General features: G+C 39.5%; 2 protein-coding genes across 2 annotated transcripts in view; one reads left to right on the top strand and one right to left on the bottom strand.

Moving 5' to 3' along the window:
• Positions 1-7,148, bottom strand: part of LOC122653927 (two-component response regulator ORR21-like) — a 55,656-nt gene extending 48,508 nt beyond the window's left edge. The window contains exon 1 of the mRNA XM_043847891.1: positions 6,745-7,148. Coding sequence (XP_043703826.1) covers positions 6,745-6,928 — 184 coding nt within the window. The 5' untranslated portion in view covers positions 6,929-7,148. The remainder of the gene's footprint in view (positions 1-6,744) is intronic.
• A 7,992-nt stretch (positions 7,149-15,140) lies between these two features.
• LOC122655585 lies at positions 15,141-17,396 on the top strand. Its single transcript, XM_043849807.1, has 2 exons — positions 15,141-15,515; positions 17,198-17,396. The coding sequence occupies exons 1-2, from the start codon at positions 15,195-15,197 to the stop codon at positions 17,381-17,383; spliced, it is 507 nt and encodes a 168-aa protein (XP_043705742.1). The 5' UTR covers positions 15,141-15,194; the 3' UTR covers positions 17,384-17,396.
• The last annotated feature ends 3,497 nt before the right edge of the window (positions 17,397-20,893 follow it).

Here is a 20,893-nt window from a genome sequence, read left to right as displayed (position 1 = left end):
ATTAGAGGGCAAGAATCCACGTAGCTAGTCTAGGTCTTGTACCAAGTATGACCTCAGATAGAGCCTATTAGAGGGCAAGAATCCACGTAGCTGACCCCATTTAGCTGAGATTCCGATTGAAAGAGCTAAAAGAGCTAGGGGCAGACCTAAAATGACCACAGGAGAAGTTGTGAGGAAGGACATGCATAGTCTAGGTCTTGTACCAAGTATGACCTCAGATAGAGCCTATTAGAGGGCAAGAATCCACGTAGCTGACCCCATTTAGCTGAGATTCTCCTGACTTGCTGGGCTGTGCCTCTTTCATCTTTCATTTCCCTTGTATTTTCCATCTTTCTTTTGTCATTTCCCTTTTCTTTTTTTTCATTTCTCATCTCATTTTTTTTAGACCCCGGTTTCCCCTACTTTGTTTTGTTTGGATCCATGTAGCCGACTCCATTAAGTTGGGATAAGGCTGAGTTATGTGTTTCCCTCTGTTTAACTTAATATGGGCTTGTCTTTAACGAATATCATATAAGATATCTAAACAAAGCAGGCAAACATAATAGAATCTCTTTATAATCCAAGCACAAGAAGCCAAGAGGTAGAGTTCTTTGTTTAAGAACTTCGAATCTTTCAGTTTGGAGATATTGCAATCGGCATGTGTCTATAATAGCGTTTTATGAATGTATTTCAAATTGTGCATGTGTGTGTGTATGTGTGTGCATGTGCGTGTGTGTGTTGTGCATGCATACATCTGTGTCTTCCATAACCATGTCCTGTTTTCTGAATCTGGGGGAGTTACTTCACCCAAAACTCCTCACCCATGTTAATACATAACATCCATGTCCATCCATGGAAGACAGACCCCAACAACTCAAATATACGATCACAGAAACCAAGCGACCAATTGGGTCCTCCTCATGACCTTACATCGTGGTCAAACCACTAGCTTCAGTACAGTCTTTCCTAACTACGCCATCTGCCATTTGGAGGATCCTGTGCCCAAAACTTCATATCAATTTTGATGCATTACAGTCATGTCCATGACTCTTTTCATTTTCCAACCATTAAATCCACCTCGTCGATCTTTGTTTTGGTTAAGCCACTGGCTCAGTCCCAATTCTCACCATACCCTGCCATCTTACTATTAAAAGAAAAACAAAAGCACAGATAAAATGAAAACCAGAAGGGTTTTTGAAGCAGAATGATTGCTTTTCTGCCTAGCAGCTTGAGAGCTGATGGTATGCGGATCTCATTATGACAAAAATAGGGCAAATAGGAGCATGACAAAAACCATCAGTAATGTAGAAGAGGTTCAGCTAAGCACCGCTCTACAGTAGGATCGATGACAGGTTGCAGCACAACATCAAAATAGCAACAAACCAGAAATAGAAAGTTAAGAGGTAGAGATCAAACCGGCGAACAGATGGCTACCAAAATTAGGTTGAGTGGAGGTGATGCTGATCAGGTCCTTTGCTCCAAATTACAGCCAATTCTGATGGCTGAATGTTGAGTTATGAAGAGAACTTGAAATTAGAAACCAGCCTTCAAAATAGAAGGTTAATGGAGAAACCAAACAGAGTCGATTGGTGAGTAGGTTGTACTCTCCAGATGCTTCAAATATGGCCCCAACAGGTTCAGTAGCTGAAGAGATCTGAAGCCTTGAAGCTGCAGCAGAATCAGCAGAGAAACAGAGCTGCAGGGTGCAACAGTCTTTCACTTGATTGTGTAAACAGCAGCCGCAATACTTGGTGTTGATTGTGGAATCGATTGAGGTCTTTAAGGATTCTCCAGCAGCAATAGTTGCAGACACAAGAGACAGCAGCAAGCACACTCGATTGGGAGCAGAGGAATAATAAAAAAGAGATAATAGAATAAAACGGAAGGATAAGGAGATTCGGCTCTCACGAGCCAGGCTCTCTCAGCCCTAGGGTTTTGACTCTCTCCGCCAGGCCTCCCAGCCCTTCAAGTCACTCACATGGACAAGAGAAAACTTGCTCAAAGCAATAATAATCAACTTCATTAAATCGTGGGGTGCCTCTATGGGCAGGTTACAATATATAAATAGACTCAAGGGGATGAGTCAAAAATCATAAAGAAATAAAATAGCAGTCTCTTATATAGCTGAGACTTGCTTTACAAGTAAAGAGACCAAAAAAGAAAGTAACTAGAATAGAAACTCTAACTCATCTAAGCAACTAAAATAGAAGCTCTAATTTAGAAACAAATAACTAACAAAATAGAAACTAGATCTATGCTAAAATAGAAACTAAACTACTCCTAAATCCCCACACATAAAGCATCATGCAATCTGATCTTGGGCCCCACAGAATCTTCTAATAATATTCTCACCAAGGCAAAATAAGGGGCTGTGACACTGTTCACGTTAACACTGTTTGACCTCTTTTTCTTCATATTTCGATCTACATCAATCAGGCACCTGAAATAAAGTTTAAAAGTATTTTCCAAGAACTACAACCAACTTTCACACAGCAATCTCTTCGGTGATGAAGTTCAGATCATTGCCAAATCAACAAAAAATCTAAAATAAAATAAAATCTGATAAAAGGCAAATGCAAGAATTGTGATAGAATTCTCTTCATACAGCTTCTCAGCTTTAAAGTTTAAATCACCAAAAATGTCCCTTCAGAAAATGCCAAATTAAAATCACATTCTACCTCCCACTGAAAATCTCAACCCCCCCCCCCCCGGGAATTTTAATAGCGCATGGGGCATTTTCCTCAGTTTGAATTAATCAAAAACCTCACATCAAGGGTCTGTTCCTTTTTTCTGAACACATCAATACCATATATAATAAAAAAAAATTGCTTTCTTTAAATATCCAAATAGGATCTAGGAGCTACATACACTCATCTAGACAGTTAATTACAAATAAATTTTGAGAGATTTTAAAAGATTCACATTCTAGTTAAAGACATTCCTACTTTGTTTGTCCATTTTTTTGTGGGATAGAGTAATTGGATTGATGTAAATCAAAACATGAAGAAGAAAATATCAAAACACTGTTCACGTGAACAGTGTCACGGCCCCATATATGCCTTGGTGGGAATATTACTAGGAGATCTTGTGGGGCCCAAGATCAGATTGCATGGACGCTTTATTAGAAGAGTCAATTTTGTCTATACATGGGGAATTTAGGAATTCAGTTTTGTTCCTATTTTAAAATTATTCTCTTAGAAATTCTGTGGTTGTCTATTAAGTAACCTTAGCTCAGTTTAGTTTCTAATTTCATATTTAGAAAGTAGGCTTAAGTTTGAATTTTCAGTTTGTTTCTTTTTATTGCAAGTTTCTAATTTTCTCTTACTTGTACGGCAAGCAATAATAGCTGCCCATAAATATACATGAGCTCTTAGGAGCCCCCCCAACGATTATGATGATGAATAGAATATTGCTTGGAGCATTATTATTGTCCTGGTGAGAGGATGAAGGGCTGATAGAGCCGAAACCCCATCCCCATCTATCTCCTTCTTCTTACAATTGATCCCTACTATTGCTGTGAGAGTGCAAATCACTGCTGTTGTTACATCTGTGGAGGCTTGATTACAACCTTGATCAACAATCAACACTGCTGCTGTCAATTACACCATCAACTGAGGGCCTACAACTCCTGCAGCTCAGTTTCCTCCATCAAAACCTGCTGCAACCTCAAGACTCCAGAACTCGGCAACCAGTGATCCTTTTGCGATCATATTCAGAGCATCTCGCAGGCACATCCTACTCTTCATTCAACTGTGTTTGGTTTCCCCAACTGCTGGCCAGATTGATTCTCCAATAACCTTCTATTTTGAATGTTGGCTTCTAATTTCAAGCCTTCTTCACATCTCAACATCTGGCCATCAGAATTGGCTGATTTTTGGAGCATAAGATCCATTCAACACCACCTCAACTCGTCCAAGTTTGGTAAAGTTCTGCTGGCTGGTTTGGTTCTTGTTCTCTAAGTTACTAATTCTGGTTTTGTTGCTATTTTGATGTTTGTTGGAATTACCCCAATAACGCAGCGGATTCGGATCGGGATGGCAATCTTTTCCGTTCGGATTCAAGAGAACAAAATAAAAATTCACAAGAGGGAATGATCTTAGTTACCTTAGAGCCGCAATCGAAGCTCCTCCTCCAGATAATAGTTCTTCTACACCCGAGCAGAAGATGGATCAGTTTGTTCAACTCTTTGAATGCTCCGATCAAACGTAACCAGAAGTGACACAACTCACCACTCAATTAGGGTTTCATAAACCCCAAAAACACTCACACCTCACACACACAAAGGAGGGAGAGGGAGAGAAAACGTGGAAGAGGAGAGAGAGGGAAAACCACATAAAACGTGGAAGCCCTCTCCCCTTTCTCTTTTATATATAATTCCCCCTCAGTGGGGTTGCTATGACAAATCAAAGTTTCAAAAACTTAAACTTGCCTTTTTGCCTTGTGCAAGTGAGGTTTCCAAAACCGTAACTTGCCAACTTTGGTGAGTATTGTCCACTTGCTATTTTTGTACAACATCTTTGCTTCTAAAGTGAGAAGAGGTAGAATCTCAAAGGGATTACTATCTCTTTAATTATAGCTAACCATATAATCTATTTATATTTTATTTATTGCCATAAAAAAAAAGATAATTAACCAATTTAATATACCCAAATATTGTCATGCACAATTAAACTCTTTAATTTGCATTTATGACCTTCCACTAATCCAATATCGCATAATGAACTATAGGGCATGTAATTAAATACTGCCAACCCCCAACTCATTGTACAAATCCATTTCAGAGATTCTGTAATCGTGATCGGACGTCCGAAAAATATTTTAAATAAATTTAAATACATAAATAATTATTTTCCATATTACAAAATAGTTTTGTAAACAATTTACAAAAACGACACTGGTACCAGATTTCTGTCCGATCTATCACAGACTTTCTCTATCCTTGATATTCCCGAATTAATGGCAGTGGATTCCATGTTGAGCATCTCTTTCATTAACAATGCGTGATCATGTGTCCAGTGCACCGATATATAGTCCGTAGGACGTCAACCATTGGTTTACCAAAACAAGTGATCCAACACTGCAACGAATAGGTTCTCTCAGGTCAAAGGTCAACCGACGGGTATGAATCTCGTTCTCAAACAACTGACAGTAGCACATGCGAGATTCTTACCAGAGTCTTTTCTATACACACACAATGTGTACCCACATTTATGCACCGAAAACTCATTTCTGGTAACATACAATGTGACGACCATATGAACGGGATGTCCGGTCCTGTCCCTAGCCGAGAACCGTTTTCGGCGAAAACCCATGGAACAACTTCCAAGCCCAATAAAATATATGTCATGCGTAAAAAAGAATAAACACTTTATTAATTAAACCGGGTTTTATGGACACATATCCAACAATATTCTACTGCAACCTATCATCGATCCTACTGTAGAGTGGTTCTTACTTGAACCTCTTCTACATTATAGATATTCAATAGGGAAAATTGCATTGTTTTTACTCTGTCTCTGACTAGTTAAAAATTAAGAATTTCAAACAAAATTCTAGTTGAAGATCGAAGGATGACTTCACATATGTCAATCTTTTACTTTCCTTTTCCCTCACCATTTGAATCTCTCCAATGCTATCTAAGAAGCACATTTTGTTTTCTAAAACTGCAAGAATAGGCATTCCACATGCATGTACCACTTCACTCATAGTATGTGCCATGTCAGACAAGAAGTATTTGTGTTGAAACTCTGGAAGGACAGGCACATCACACACAATTTCTCCAGAACTCCACTTTATGCCAGTTGAACTAAATGTGGCAGGCCAACCTCCGAGCATAGTACTAAAATCGGTCGAGATTTCAAGAATTTCGAGTATCTCGGTCGAGTCGAAACGAAATGCAACATCGAATTGAAAAATACAATATTTTGAATATTTCGGAAATTTTGGTGAAATTTCAGTCATCTGGTTTCGGAAATTTTGGAAATCTCAGTCATTTTTGGCATTTTACACCCACAGAAAAAATATCATATTTTGACGAAATTTCGGTATCTAGGAAATTTCTGTTTGACCAAAACACCGAAACAAAACGAGTTTAAGTACTATGCCTCCGAGTACATCGGCATGAGATATTATTTCATAGTGACAGTCAACACCTAGCCAAACTTCATCAATGTGAAGGATATCATAAGCATGAATAAACAGACCTAACGCACCATATAACCAAAGAGGAGTCACCGTCCACTGCCACCCCTCTTATAGACAGGAAAGTGGATGAGCCTCAAACCAGAGGAAAGCTCGGCACTGAAATAACCCAAATATCCAACAGGTCTGGAATATAGATAACAAATTTCTCGCTTCCAATTTCCAATCTCTGTGAACCCAGGTTTGTCTAAAGAGCAAGCCTGGAGCTGCTTCAAACAAAGAAATGGTAATGCTAACCCTCCCAACTGTCACGTTCACTACATATGTCATGAGGCTTCAATGTAACTATCCCAATTCTCATTAAACCCTAGAATAAACTGATCGATAATAGAAAAATAGGAAAAAGGAAATAGTGACCAACATAAAGACCCGCTCACTTGAATTACTCGAACCACAAAACCCTGAACACCAAATAGCATCTGAACTTGCAATTCTGAAACAGAAGTTAACGAATATCCATTCTCATCTCTTAACCAAATTTTCACCGAGTATAATAATCAAAGTAACTTTGGTGTTATAATCTCTTGACAAATGGAGACTGGAGAGGAAGTAAGATAAACTTACCATGATACATGCATTTCCGAAGCATCTGCTCCAAAATCTTCAAACAGATTGTGTCATCATCAACGACGAGTACTCTCAGTCCAGCGGGGAACTGATCCGTGGCAGCTGTATCAGCAATACAAGATCCGTAACTATTACCTGTTGTGCTAAGGTTCGACACCGGCAACTTCTGCACAGTAGCCATTACCAAGCACCGGACAAGATCACAACTGACACTTCAAACTCTGGTATGCTCTGTCCCAAGCAAACTCAAACCAACTAGATCCTCTGCCATGGAGGATCTTTCCTTCGAACAAGTTGTGAGGTCGACATGACCACCAATTCACCGCCGGATCTATAAGGCCAGACTGAGAGAAAGAGCAAAAGGAAACGAAACGAGAATCCTTCCTTTCTACCTTCAAGACCGTTCTTTTGCTGATGGTTCGTTGCTCGTTCTACATTCGTTGGCTCTTCAATAAAAGGAGAACCTTCGACGAATTACAGCTCAGCTCGAAGTCAGAATCAAGAGATGTCGAGCTCTGTTCCAGGAGGCACAGAGAGAAAAAAGGAAACAAAATAACATTTATTATAGGGTTTTTGTCAAATGCCCCCTTTAAAATATCCATTTGTCCAAATGCCCCCTTAAACTTTTCTAATCCTAAAACCCCCCTTTATTTCAATATATTGTAGCATTTTGGTCCTGTCCGTTAATTTGAGACGATAAACGTTAGTTTTAGGGTATGTAATGACCAAAATGCCCTTGTGACAAAAACTCAAAAAAAAGTAAAGTGACCAAATTGCCCTCATCTTCCCCAAATGGTTTAGGGTTTGAAACTGAAAATCAAACCCTAAACCATTTGGAGAAGATGAACCTAAAATCAAACCCTATAATCACCCATCAATCCAATCGTAATTTCTTCTGCAAATCGAAAAATCGAACAAAAATGGGATCGAATGAAGACACCATCAATGAAGAAACCAAAATAGCACAAACCATCAATGAAAAAATCATTAATCAGTGGAAGAAACTAAGAATTTCATTACAAAGGTTTCGATCTGCAGAGCAACAGGCCAACAACGGCGGCAAGAGCAGAGAACCAGGGGTCGATTTCCAAACAAAAGCAAAGAAACCCATCGACCAGCACACAACCGAACTTGAAACCCTCCGTCATGGACTAGTAGATTGGTTAGAATTGTAAGGATTTCTTTTTGGTTTTTTCAGCAGGTGAAACAAGCCTAAATGCAATGGTGTTTCTGGTTTTGAAGCTCTAGTTTACTACTGGTTCAGCTCCAAATAGTTTATTAGTAGTTTGCTTTTCCTGTTATATCTATGCCCTGCTCTGTTTTACATATTTGTCCAAATCAGCCTAATCACACCCTTCATATTAGTTGAGATTTCAAAGTTTTCAATCTTATGGTTTGATCTGATTCATACATGCTCTTGACCTGAGTTTTAAAGAAATCAAGCCAATAACCTGTTGGTTATTGAATTTTTCCCTTGATCCTAAGTTCTGTACTTCTATTCCAGTTCGTTCCATATCTGTCCCTTTCATCTGTGTTCGGAGGGCATTGGAATTCTTCCATCTTCTGCATCAAGGAAGCCACTTCTTCTAACAGGCCATGGTTCCCATAGTGTTTGGGACTTGCAGAACTCAAACAATTGCAGCAAGCATTTGGAAATCATTCGAAAAATAGATGTAAAGTTTGGATTCGATCCCATTTCTATTCGCTTTTTCGATTTGCAGAAGAAATTACGATTGGATTGATGGGTGATTATAGGGTTTGATTTTAGGGTTCATCTTCCCCAAATGGTTTAGGGTTTGAAACTGCTCTAAACCATTGGGGAAGATGAGGGCAATTTGGTCACTTTATTTTTGGGGGTTTTTGTCACAAGGGTATTTTGGTCATTACATATCCTAAAACTAACGTTTACCGTCCCAACTTAACTGACAGGACCAAAATGCTATAATATATTAAAAATAGAGGGGAATTTAGGATTAGAAAAGTTTCAACGGAGCATTTGGATAAATGGGCATTTTCAGGGGGGCATTTGACAAAAACCCTTAATTATAATAAAGAAAATTAATAATTAAAAAGACAGTAAAAGGAGAGAAGGACGACTGAAGGAGAACGGGAACCAGCGGAGAAACCTCCATGACCGCTGTCTCCTCCTAAGAAGCAGCGAAGGCCGCCGCAGGATTCTCAGCCGGCTTATGCGGCTTGGTTGGCTCCACGAACTAGATGTCTTGTTCTTAAGCCTAGGTTGGACCATTGGTCCACCGGCCTACGGATTTAAATGGATCGGATTCAGAATCTGAATTCGTTTACCGAATGACATATATGATTCGATATTCGATGAAATTTTTTAAATTAATATCATATTCAAATTCAGGAGTTTATCGGATATCCGAATATTATCTGATCTGATAAATATCCCGATTAGTAAATAAATCTAACTTATATCGATTATGGATTTCTAACGTCGATTATCGATTACTGACACTGATTATCAAAATATCCTTATAAAAGTATTTATAGTAAGGGTAGGGTAATGTATTAATATATCATATGTTTTACAAAAATATTAAACTAATCGCACTTTACAATCAGATAGTAAATTTTCTAGATATTATCCAATCTGAAATGGAACTACTCGAATTAGAATAAGATTATTTTAAAAACAAAATTTCAGATATTTTTTGTAAACCAAAATTTAGGATTCAGAAACCCCCAAACGGATTCGAACACGGATCAAACACAACTTTTCGACTATCCATGTACATCCCTAATCAACCATGAAAATTATATTTCATGGAATTTCATTTTCAGACCAACCCAATCATGGTTTGACAACCAACCCGGTTTACAAGGCTAATGTTCTTTACTTCTTAGTCTTCAACGGGGGATCCTTGACATTTGAATAGTAATTTCAAGTGACCCGAGATGAGCCGGTGAACCTTGAGAATAAAGTCACTTATGTTGCGGAGGAAAAATAAATTGGGACAGTTGACTCTTAACCCGACCCAACTTACGTGCAATACCAAAATAACAATAGGTATATGACCAACCCGTTCGAGACTTTCCCTATTGAAAATCGTTGGATGTCTGAACTGCCATGTATCAGCATCTCCACCTAACACTGTCACACTACCGAACTTCAGAAATTGAAGAGGATAATAATCCTTCCCTCTCCCTTCCCCGTGAAAGCACATTCATAAAAAAACAGTTTGAATGGTTTGGGCCATCATGGAGCGGACTTGGATCTTGTACAGCTGTGGCGGGAGCTGTACTGTGTAACACCAAAACCCACCCTGAATACAAGGGGGAGGTGGTCATTTCATATGTGGGGCTCAGATGGGACCCACCTATGAAATGACTTCCTTACCCCTATTTTTCTTGTCGACCTTTTCCATCTTGGAGTTGGAGGCCCATCAAATCAGGGGTTTTTTTTTTTCTTCTGGTTGAACATCAAATCAGGTTCACAGTTATTGAAACTACGTGTCGGTCTGATAGGTTAGTGACGTAATGGGGCCCATGTTAGCATGAATTGAGTTCGTGGCATCCATCTTCAATGTTGGGCCTACAGAAAAAGAAACATCCGGGTCGTGGGCCCTACACACGGATACCTGATATGACCCACGAGCCGAAGTGTTTCAATCAGGTAATAGAAATGGAGTAATAGAGCCACGTATACGACCAGTGTCATTTTAGGTCTATCAAAGGCCATTATTCCTCAATTTATGTAACAAATTTTCTGCTTCGTGAATCTTAAGATGTTTCTATTTATAGCATTCTTCGTTTTCTGTTTGTGGACTGGAGTTATACTACTGTACATAATTTGCATCCAATCATTCTTTAATTGGTGGAGATGGGATTCCTTTGATGCGACAGGAGGACACGTTACTTCTGTAATGATTAGATGGATGTTTGGGGGACATGGATATATATTTTACAGCCATTTGATTGAAGCGCCTTTGTCGGTGGATATATGGATGCATGTACATGTAACATGATTGGGTCACCTATAACCTCACCCCATGAATGAATAATTATCACTTTCAATTCGCCGGCACCTTCAATTCCGAACCCACATCCTCCGTTGCTACAACACGGTGTTGTAGCGCATCGTGCGGCACAGCGAATCCCACATGGTGCACATGGCCTCTGCTGTGCCGCACGATGCGCTACAACACCGTACTGTAACAGCAGAGGATAAAAATTCTCCAATTCCTCTAATAGGAGGAGTGGACCCTACCTTGGGCAATGTTTTCGGGCAGGGTTAAGGTAGTCATTTCCGCCCCCATGTGAGGAATTGAAGGGGACAACAAATTGAATGGGATAATAATTCGAGGTCCCTTCAAGAACCAAGAGATATTTATTTAGGTTTTCTATTCTACCCAAATTAACTAAGTGAGAGGCTTGGGTATGCTGCCAACTTTCACTAATCTAACGACATGCACCAATCATAGGACTTGACACAAAAGGGCAAGGAGGTCTTTACCAAAGGAGGAGGAGAGAGGATGACACATGTTGGGCATTGAGGCCTTTTCTCATTAACAAATATTACGTATGATTGCCTATTTATGCCACCTTTAAGAGAGTGATGTGGAAATTTCGATAATTGGATATTTCTTAAATGTTATGGATATATGGGTCAAAATTCATATTCAAATTCAATCTTATATCTTGTCATGTATCTTTTTATGCATCTTTTTATTTTTCCCTTTTTATTAATTTTCCATGTATTGTATGCATCAGATAGTCTTGAATCTTTCATAACTTTACTATGCCACTTGGCTAATTCTATTTAAACTGAAACTTAATATGTGAATAGGGTATTTTAGATTTTCAGCGGCTACTACATCTAACCATCCATGCATCGAGAAACGTGTATAGAGAAACTCCAACCCTAACCCATTCCTACCAGGTTTTTCCACTTAATTTTTAGGGAAAATTTCACGGACACCCCCTAAAAGCATCCAATATAGCTAAAACTTACCATATTTTGGCAAAATATCAAACTTCCCCCTAACGTTAAGCAAAGGAACCCCCCCCCCCCCAAAGATAAAATGTCGATTTTACCCTCCTAATATCATCCAAAGTTTAAAACAACTATTTTACCCCTTAGTAATTTTTAGGGAAAATTTACTACGAAATTACCCTTACCATAGTGAAATCCCTATAATACCCTTAATGATGAATTAATGACTTTTTTTTATTCCTTTTTCTCCCCTTCTTCTTCTCCTTCTTCTCCTCTTGTTCTTCTCCGCCGCCACCACCACCACCACCGCCACCCCTCCATCCCTCCTTCTCTTGCTCCCCGCAACCCCGTCTCCGTGCTACGCCTGAAACTGTTCTGCACCTCAACAATGTCGAGGATTGCATCTCTCTCTCTCTCTCTCTCTTACTCCCCTTCTCTCCGGCCAGAACTCTCAGGACCCACCTCCTCTGTTTTCCCGTAACGCACCGCCGCTGCAATTTTTTCCCCCACCCCCACCCCACTGCCGTGGCTAATCAGCCACTGCAATTTTTTCCCCATTGCTGCTATGGTAATTCTCACACAATCCCTCTCAAACCTAGAAAACCTAGCAAGGGTTTTTGGAGAAGAGAAAGCAGAGAAGCAGCTCTCGGCGATCCTCTTGAAGGTTTTTTTTTTTTTTAGAAGGGGAACCATCGAATTTCATTTAAGCTGATGTTTAATCTATACATTGAAGGTTCAAAAAAATTGGATATATCTCTCTCTTTCTCTCTTTCACAATTCAACAAGAACCCCTCTGCAGATCCATGGCAGAAGCTCACCCACCTGGCTTCCGACTCTTTAATCAAAGCCAAACACCTAAAGAACCCTCAAATCTCTGTTCTCTCTAAAACCCCTCTTTTCCCTCACAGCTATGGAGAATACTCCATTTCCCTCAGCTTCGGTACTCCACCTCTCAGACCGTCACCTTTATAATGGACAAAGGTAGTGATCTGGTCTGATTCCCCTGTACCCACCGTTATACCTGCATGTACTATTCTTTCGTAAACCAAAACCTCTCAAGTATCCCAACTTTCATCCCCAAATTGTCTTCTTCCGTCAAGATTGTAGGCTGCGAAAATCCGAAATGCAGTTGGCTTCACAGCTCTGACGTTCAATCGAGATGCAATGGTTGCGAACCCAATTCGAGAAATTGTTCACAGATCTGCCCTCCTTACATAATCACATACGGTTCCAGATCAACTGGTGGTATTCTACTCTTTGAAACCCTCGATTTTCCAGAGAAAAAGGTACCTAATTTCATTATCGGATGGGCAAAACCACTTCCTATGCTAGATGATGGAGATGGAGATCGGAAATGGAAACGTTGGGTTTCTACTTCAGGTTTAGTGAAATGAAGAGGACAAATAGGGAAAATTTGTCAAAACCCACCGACCTCAAAACTCCACACTGCGATTCCTCAAACAAGTAGCAGAAGAACAGTCCCAGAAGAGTTGAAAGGGTCTTCGTTGTCACCGTTGGTGTCGCCCACAGCAGCGGGAGAAGGGAGAGAAGAGAGGTCAGATGTGACAAGCAGAGAGGGGGTTTTTGAGTTTTTCCTTCTTTGTCTTCCAAGCTTGGAGATGGGTTCAGCAATGGCAGAGGTCACTGTCTACAGCCCAGCTATGGAGATGAGTTCCATTTCTTCTTCCTTCAGCCCTAGCGGGTAAAATGATGAACTGTTTTGTTTATTGGGTAAAAGAGGATTTTACCCTTAAGGGGTATTATGGTAATTTATCCCTTTTAAGGGTAATTTGGCCATTATGATAAATCTAACAGCAACTTAACCCCAAAAGCCTAACGGAGTGGACTAAGTTCATATATCTTCATAAAATAAGGGTAGCCTGTGCCTTTTTGCCAAAATATGATGAGTTTCAGCTATATTGGATACTTTTAGGGGGTGTCTGTGAAATTTTCCCTAATTTTTATGTACATTGGGCTTGAGTCAGGCCATGCTTAGCCCAAACTCAGAATCCTAACGTAGTATGGTTCGACTTTAGGCTAAGATTTCTCAACAATAACCCAGTCCATGGGCTGAAAATCCCAGCCCAAGCCCCAAAAAAAATGGGGCAGGCCAAGCTCAGGCTTGGGGTTTTAAGGCCCCAGCCGTAAAACCCCAAGCCGTACCTCTAAACTAAAAACTGGGCTACATTATAGACTGACCCATCAATTACAAGTCAGGAAGACGGCGAGTGTCAAGCCTCTTGATATCAACTACAAGTCTACAACCATATCCAAATATCCAATAAATAGTTCTGATAGCCTTACAAAACTTCAAACTCACATTTTCCTTCACTTTGAATCTCATAGGCTCCATTTGATTGCAAAGAAAATGCAAAGAAAATTTTCTGAAAAAGTGAAAATATATTTATGAGAAAAAACAGTTTTAGTGTTTGATGGCATAGAAAATACAAATATGCATGAGAGAAAGAATACTGTTAGCCTGTGTAGTGTACGTCAACACTTCCCTATGTCTATCTCTCTCTTCTCTCCTATGACACGACATATCTTCCCTTTATTGTGGGAGGAGAGAGAGGTATCCACAGGGAGGCGCTACGCTACACAACCAGAGGTGGAACTCAACCCTATAAATATTTAGGGAAGTAGTTTTCTGTATGGGAGTGTGGCCTACGCCACCACTCCTATGTGTCTATCTCTCTCCTCCTTTAAACAAAGGGGCAGAGGTGTCTTTTCACATGGGGAGGAGAGAGATAGACTCATGGGAGTGCTGGCATAGGCCACACTCCTGGATAGAGATCTTTTTCCCAAATATTTATTCAAAAAATGAAGTATATTTTATTGAAAATATAAATATGTTTCCTTCACTTCCCTTGTCACTAAACATGGCTCTAATGAAAGGTGATTCAATGTGATAGAGTGCGGCCCACCGCAAACGCCTGGCAGGCAATCCCCCCCCCCCAACGTCGGGGTTGCAAACACCAACTTGCTCTGGTGATTGGTACCCTTGCTTGTCGAAACAGGGTCTTAGGCTGGTCTCGTGTTTGAGACCCCCAACCGCACAATGCCTAGCAGGTGGCCAACCCCCTTCCTCCCTCGTCCCCATTGGACGCCCAATCCCCCTCCGGTTCCATCTGAATGGCTGTGAATCGTTCATGTACGTGAACATTCCTTGCACTCGCCACGATTGTGGTGGGGCCACTTAGCCCCCCCAAAAAAAAAAAAGGTGATAGAAGGCCTGCCTAAGGCACAACTCATTGGGCAAGCCCAATACAAGCATTGCTTGGCCAAGTTGCAGTTTGGGAGGGCTCTCTCCCCATTTTTTACCTCAACCACAACTTTCGAATTAGACAAAGCTTATGGAACATCTCTTCAAGGTAACCTGTCTTTATAGATTTAGTGGTCTTTAAGAAAGGATCTAACTTTGCCTTATCTTTTCAGCCCGACCCCGAGACTCTCAACATTTCCCCCATTCACAACAGAGCTTCTTCTTACTATGTTGAAACAGGGAAGCTTCGCTAACCAATCTCCATTGCCTTCCTTACCCGTTCTCATAAACAAAACCACTCCCCCTTACGTAGTAACAAGAGCAAGTTCCACCATTAACGTTCTGAAGCTTCAAAATCCAGGTCGACGATCCATTCACTGTACTGCTACTAGGCGGAGGGTTAGATATGAAGACGAAGATGAGGATGAAGACTACGGTCACAATTCCGATATCGCTATGTTGGAATCATACAGTGAGTCAACCAGGAACGAAGTTCTTCTGGTGCGAGCAATGTTGGATGATCAAGAAGAAGAAGTATTAATCTTCAAGGTGACTTTGTCTTCCTTTCTTTTGTTTATTCTTACAATCTTATCGATAAGTAGAAATAAGTAGAATCCTCCCATCGATCATAAAGGGAAGATATCCGAACCCATGATCCATCAATTTGGATCCTCTGCTGCCACCTGCCCGTGCAGCCTCACATAGGCAGGGCATGGACCCCACCCAGGCAGGATGCTCAGGCAGTGGGTAAGGCGGTCAATTAGTCCCTGCCTGTGTGAGACCGCACGCTAGCCACACGGGCAGGCTGCAGCAGTGGATCCGAACCCATGATCCATTGACCTTTCACTCAAGGTCAATAGAGACAAGACTAATCAATGCAGCTGAATGAGTATATGACCAATTGGTGTATTATTTCCTTTGGGTAGATAGAGAACTTCTCTTTTTCTTTTAGGGCGATGATTACCTTACCATACATGAGCTATATATAATCAAACGGTATAACAAGGTGTCAAGAAATGTCTATACATGGGAGAGGGATTACACGCTGCTTGTTTATATTGATATCTTATACATCAAGTCAATAACAGATAAAAAATGGTATATTTAACGAGGAGACTGAGTGGGCAAAAGAAAGAGACCGCGAGAGACGAAGAAAGAAATAAGGGGTTTTGTAGGGAAGATTCAATACTTCAACATATTTATCTCCCGACTAACTGCTGTGCGTGAGCCTATCTTTAAATTATTCAAGAAAGATCAACCCAAAGTATGGAATCAATAGTGTTAAAAGGCATTTGATTAGCTTGGAAGGTTAGGGGCTATAGTCGACATTGATTCATGATTTTGAATAATTCTAGTTCAAAAATCGAACATGAAACTTTGATTTCATTCGGCTCATTTATGGAAGAAGGATAGACTCCCTAATTTATATTTATAGGGAGAGGTTTTTATATACGGCTGTGCATGGTACACAGTTGTATTTTCAACCATTGAATGGACATGACTGTGTACAATACACAGTTTCTCATCCCCATCTAACGGTTGAAGGTACGATCATGCACCATGCACGGCCTCTTACGAAACCTTTTGCCTTAAGTATATATCTCATATAGAATAAAAAAGTTTTATTACTAGAATTAAGAAAAGTTTCCCAATGATAGTTTCCCCCTTACAACAAAGAGAGGTGGAAACTTTTATTCATTTTATTACCATGCCAGGCACCAAGTTTGGGTGTCAGGTAAATCACCATGTGGCCGGCTCAGGCCAGAACAATGTCGGTTCATTGCATCCCATAGATTCTTATTTATTCTCAACATGAGAAAACAAATAGAACATATCAAAAGAGAAAGGATTAAGTTTCCTCTCACCCATGGCAAGGGCATCGGTACCTTCATAGGATTCAGATCCTCTACTGTCGAGCTGCCCGACAAGACTCTACTGCCAAGACACAGCAAGGCGGGGAATGATCGCCTTACCCTCGCCCAAGCACCTTGCCTGAGTGGGGGTAAGGCGGTCATTCCCCACCTTGCTGTGTCTTGGCATTAGAGTCCTGCCGGACAGCTCGACAGTAGAGGATCCAAATTGTACTTTCACACGCTCAAGGGGAGGGGTAGTTTCGACCCTAAACAATAGTCATATGGCCGAGAAGTTCTTCCTCCCCATTGGCCTGGTGAAGAAAAATTTTTGCACTTGAAATTTATTGATAACTTTGTTTCTCTTTGATGATATTTTAGGGATTCTCTTCTTGCTTGAGCTATAGAACTTCACCGGATCCATCACAAAGTGTTCTTCCAGCAAGAGCAGTGATCAAGTCCATCGACCGAATTAAAGGACCCTATAATCCTTCCAATGTCGAGTACATAGAGAAAGACATAACATGGGAAGACTTTAAGAGTCGTCTTCTATCTGATCAAATCTAGTTTTATTTTATATTTCATATTTTTTGTAAGGAAGTTTGCATCAATTTTTCCCTTTTAATATTGATAATGAGATATCCAAGTATTTTTCTTCTCACATTAATGTTAGGATTAACACAATGTAAATGATCCATTTCAATATTAATTACTGCACAAGCAATTGTGTCTTGGTCTATACCTAGCAATAACATCTCTATCTGGTTTTTTTGGTTATTTTAAAGTAAACTCCTTGACTATTACTACTTATTCATCTCGCTTGTGGGGAAGAATCGTGCAACTGTAGTGCTATGAAAAAAACAATCGTATTAGAAGGACGGATTGAAGTACATTACTCACAAACAATTGCTTGGTTGGTTGGTTGATGTTTTACCGGTTAGAGTACATGCCCTCCGGGTGGTCAAGGTATCGACTTTCATTTTTTTTTTCCTTTTCTATTAGGGGGTGACGGGTGCAACCTACGCCCCTGGCACAAAGAACATTTTCCCCAAAAACAAACTCTATAATAAAAGACTTTTAATAAAGAAAACAATTGTTGTAACCAAGGTTGGTGAAAAAAAAAAACGTAAGCTTACCCTTTTTTTTTTACCTTTTTAATATAGGGGAAAAGGATGCTACTTGGTCGTGTAGCCACGTGGCTCTTGTTCATAGACATAGAATCACACAAAAGTACCAAGTTGCCCCTATGGAAAGGCGAAAATCCCAACCAAGGTGATGCTTGTGTGTGCGCTCCCATTGGCCAGTGCGCATATGCAGACTCTAGAGGCCTAGGCAACAATCTCTTTCCCTTTAGAATATTGTATTTTTTTCCGGTAAGGTTAAATTGGATTCGGCTCCTCTGCAGTGCAGGTCGACACATGTCGGGGTGTTGTTCAGAGGGCGAGGATGGATGCACACTACCGAGTTGGATGCGCATGCGGTGGAGAGAAGGATTTTTAGCTCGATGGTGCATATCCATCCTCGGCCTCCGAACAGTACCTCGGCCACTTGTCAACCTGTACATGCAGTGGAGAGAAGGATTTTCAGCTTGGTGGTGCGTATCCATCCTTGCCCTCCGAATAGCACCTCGGCCACGTGTCGAGCTGTGGGGGTGCATCAATGGACATCTTCCAGTGTACCCTCGTCCTGCAGAGGAGCTCGATCCAGGTAAATTTTATCATTTCACATAAAATACTACATTAAATACTATATTATATAACTTCCAACTTTTTAAAAACCCTTTTTATATCTATGCATGAAATAACTTTGGGGAATAAGACAAGAGGTAGTTAGAAGAAGGTTATAACTTCTTAGTTTACTACTTTGGTGGACTACAAGATTGCACACTTTAATAAAACACAATCTCTCTCTCTAATTTGTCTCTCTTAATCCAACAACGAATTATTGAGTCAATAATTCGTATTAAGTGATAACACTACAAAAGTCCCTTCCCATAAGGATATCTAACATTTAATATAATATTAGATATTATTTCAATTAAATACATTTATCAATTCGTACATCAAAAAGTAAAATAACTCTTAATTCTCCCAATACAATAGTTAATTATGCTTAAATCTCTCCACTTAAACAATATCATGCAACAGACCTTAGGGCATGGTGAAAATTATTGTCATCACCCTAGACTCTCGTAATAACATGCATAGAGAATTTGTACCTTTGATTGGACCAATAAAAATGTTTCAAAAATATAAAAAAATAAGTATTAATACTAATTAAAATTTAAAAAAAAAGTTTAAAATATTTACAAAAGTTGCCATAGCATTTGGATTTTGTCCAATCATGTACATACACATTTTCTCTGATACTCTCCATTATAAGAAGTGGACTTAGCGTTGAGCATCTATTGCATCGATATATAGTTTGAGAGACATCAACCTTCTGTACACCAAAACCTATAATGACTAGTTATTATGATAAAAGACCTTTCAAGTTAGGGGATCAATCATATACTACATATGAGAATCTTATTATTTAAATATCTGACAATACACCACAAGATTTTCATGTGATACATTCCAATCACCAATGTATACACGTATGAACACACACACTTGTGTCTTAAAACCATCATTCCACAAGACACAATAGAACAATTGTACGAAAAGAATGAAAAATTTAGTCCCTAATTGTGAATATTTTTAGATGAAAATCTAAGAACAATCATGGCCGATAAATATCATGTATATAAAAAAAAATAAAATTTAAGGGCACTGTTTTCTGGGTGGGATGCAGGGGCTACACCGTGCACACCAGCCAATGAGAGCACACGCGGTAGCGCACAAGAAGGTGGAATTTCCGCCATACATGGGGGCATGGCAGTCATTCCAGCCCCTGTTATGCATGGGCGTGGCCTCTACGTCCCTCGCAGACAACATTCCCTAAATCTAAATATAAAATTTGATTGACACTTTACAACATTTTTGTGATACCAATACTCGAAGTCCATTTATTGGGTAATCCTTCCCCATTCTAATTAAATGCTACAGCTTTATCAAAAATTAAAAAAAAAATTAAATGCTACAGATCGATGGGTGAAAAGAAACTGGGACCATTGTTTTACGTGTAACAAGAGATTTGAAAGATTGAAAAAAAAAAAAAAGAGGGTAAATTACAGATCACCCTCTGATTTTCAATTGAAATTTAGATCATCCCCTGATTTTTGAAAAAACTCAAATCACCCCCTGATTTAGACCTCAAAATACCAAATTAGTCTTTGACATTAGTTTTATGCAGTTGAGTGAGATGTCATCCAGTTAAATAAATTTAAATTCCTAAACTATACTTGACCAATGTTGATTTATGATTTTACCCTTGTAATTAAAAACCCCAAATTCCAGCCCCTGTTATGTATGGGCGTGGCCTCTACGTCCCTCGCAGACAACACTCCCTAAATCTAAATATAAAATTTGATTGACACTTTACAACATTTTTGTGATACCAATACTCGAAGTCCATTTATTGGGTAATCCTTCCCCATTCTAATTAAATGCTACAGCTTTATCAAAAATTAAAAAAAAAATTAAATGCTACAGATCGATGGGTGAAAAGAAACTGGGACCATTGTTTTACGTGTAACAAGGGATTTGAAAGATTGAAAAAAAAAAGAGAGGGTAAATTATACATCACCCTTTGATTTTCAATTGAAATTTAGATCATCCCCTGATTTTTGAAAAAACTCAAATCACCCCCTGATTTAGACCTCAAAATACCAAATTAGTCTTTGACATTAGTTTTATGCAGTTGAGTGAGATGTCATCCAGTTAAATAAATTTAAATTCCTAAACTATACTTGACCAATGTTGATTTATGATTTTACCCTTGTAATTAAAAACCCCAAATTCCAGCCCCTGTTATGTATGGGCGTGGCCTCTACGTCCCTCGCAGACAACACTCCCTAAATCTAAATATAAAATTTGATTGACACTTTACAACATTTTTGTGATACCAATACTCGAAGTCCATTTATTGGGTAATCCTTCCCCATTCTAATTAAATGCTACAGCTTTATCAAAA

This window comes from Telopea speciosissima, chromosome 3 (genome assembly GCF_018873765.1).
Source record: "Telopea speciosissima isolate NSW1024214 ecotype Mountain lineage chromosome 3, Tspe_v1, whole genome shotgun sequence".
NCBI lineage: Eukaryota > Viridiplantae > Streptophyta > Magnoliopsida > Proteales > Proteaceae > Telopea > Telopea speciosissima.
This window is presented reverse-complemented; position numbering and strand designations above follow the sequence as displayed.

Excerpts from the sequence above, each read along its gene's own strand:
- LOC122655585 (XM_043849807.1), top strand. The coding sequence starts at position 15,195 with ATGTTGAAACAGGGAAGCTTCGCTAACCAATCTCCATTGCCTTCCTTA. Across the intron at positions 15,516-17,197 it reads AAGAAGTATTAATCTTCAAG|GGATTCTCTTCTTGCTTGAG; the intron begins GTGACTTTGTCT and ends ATGATATTTTAG.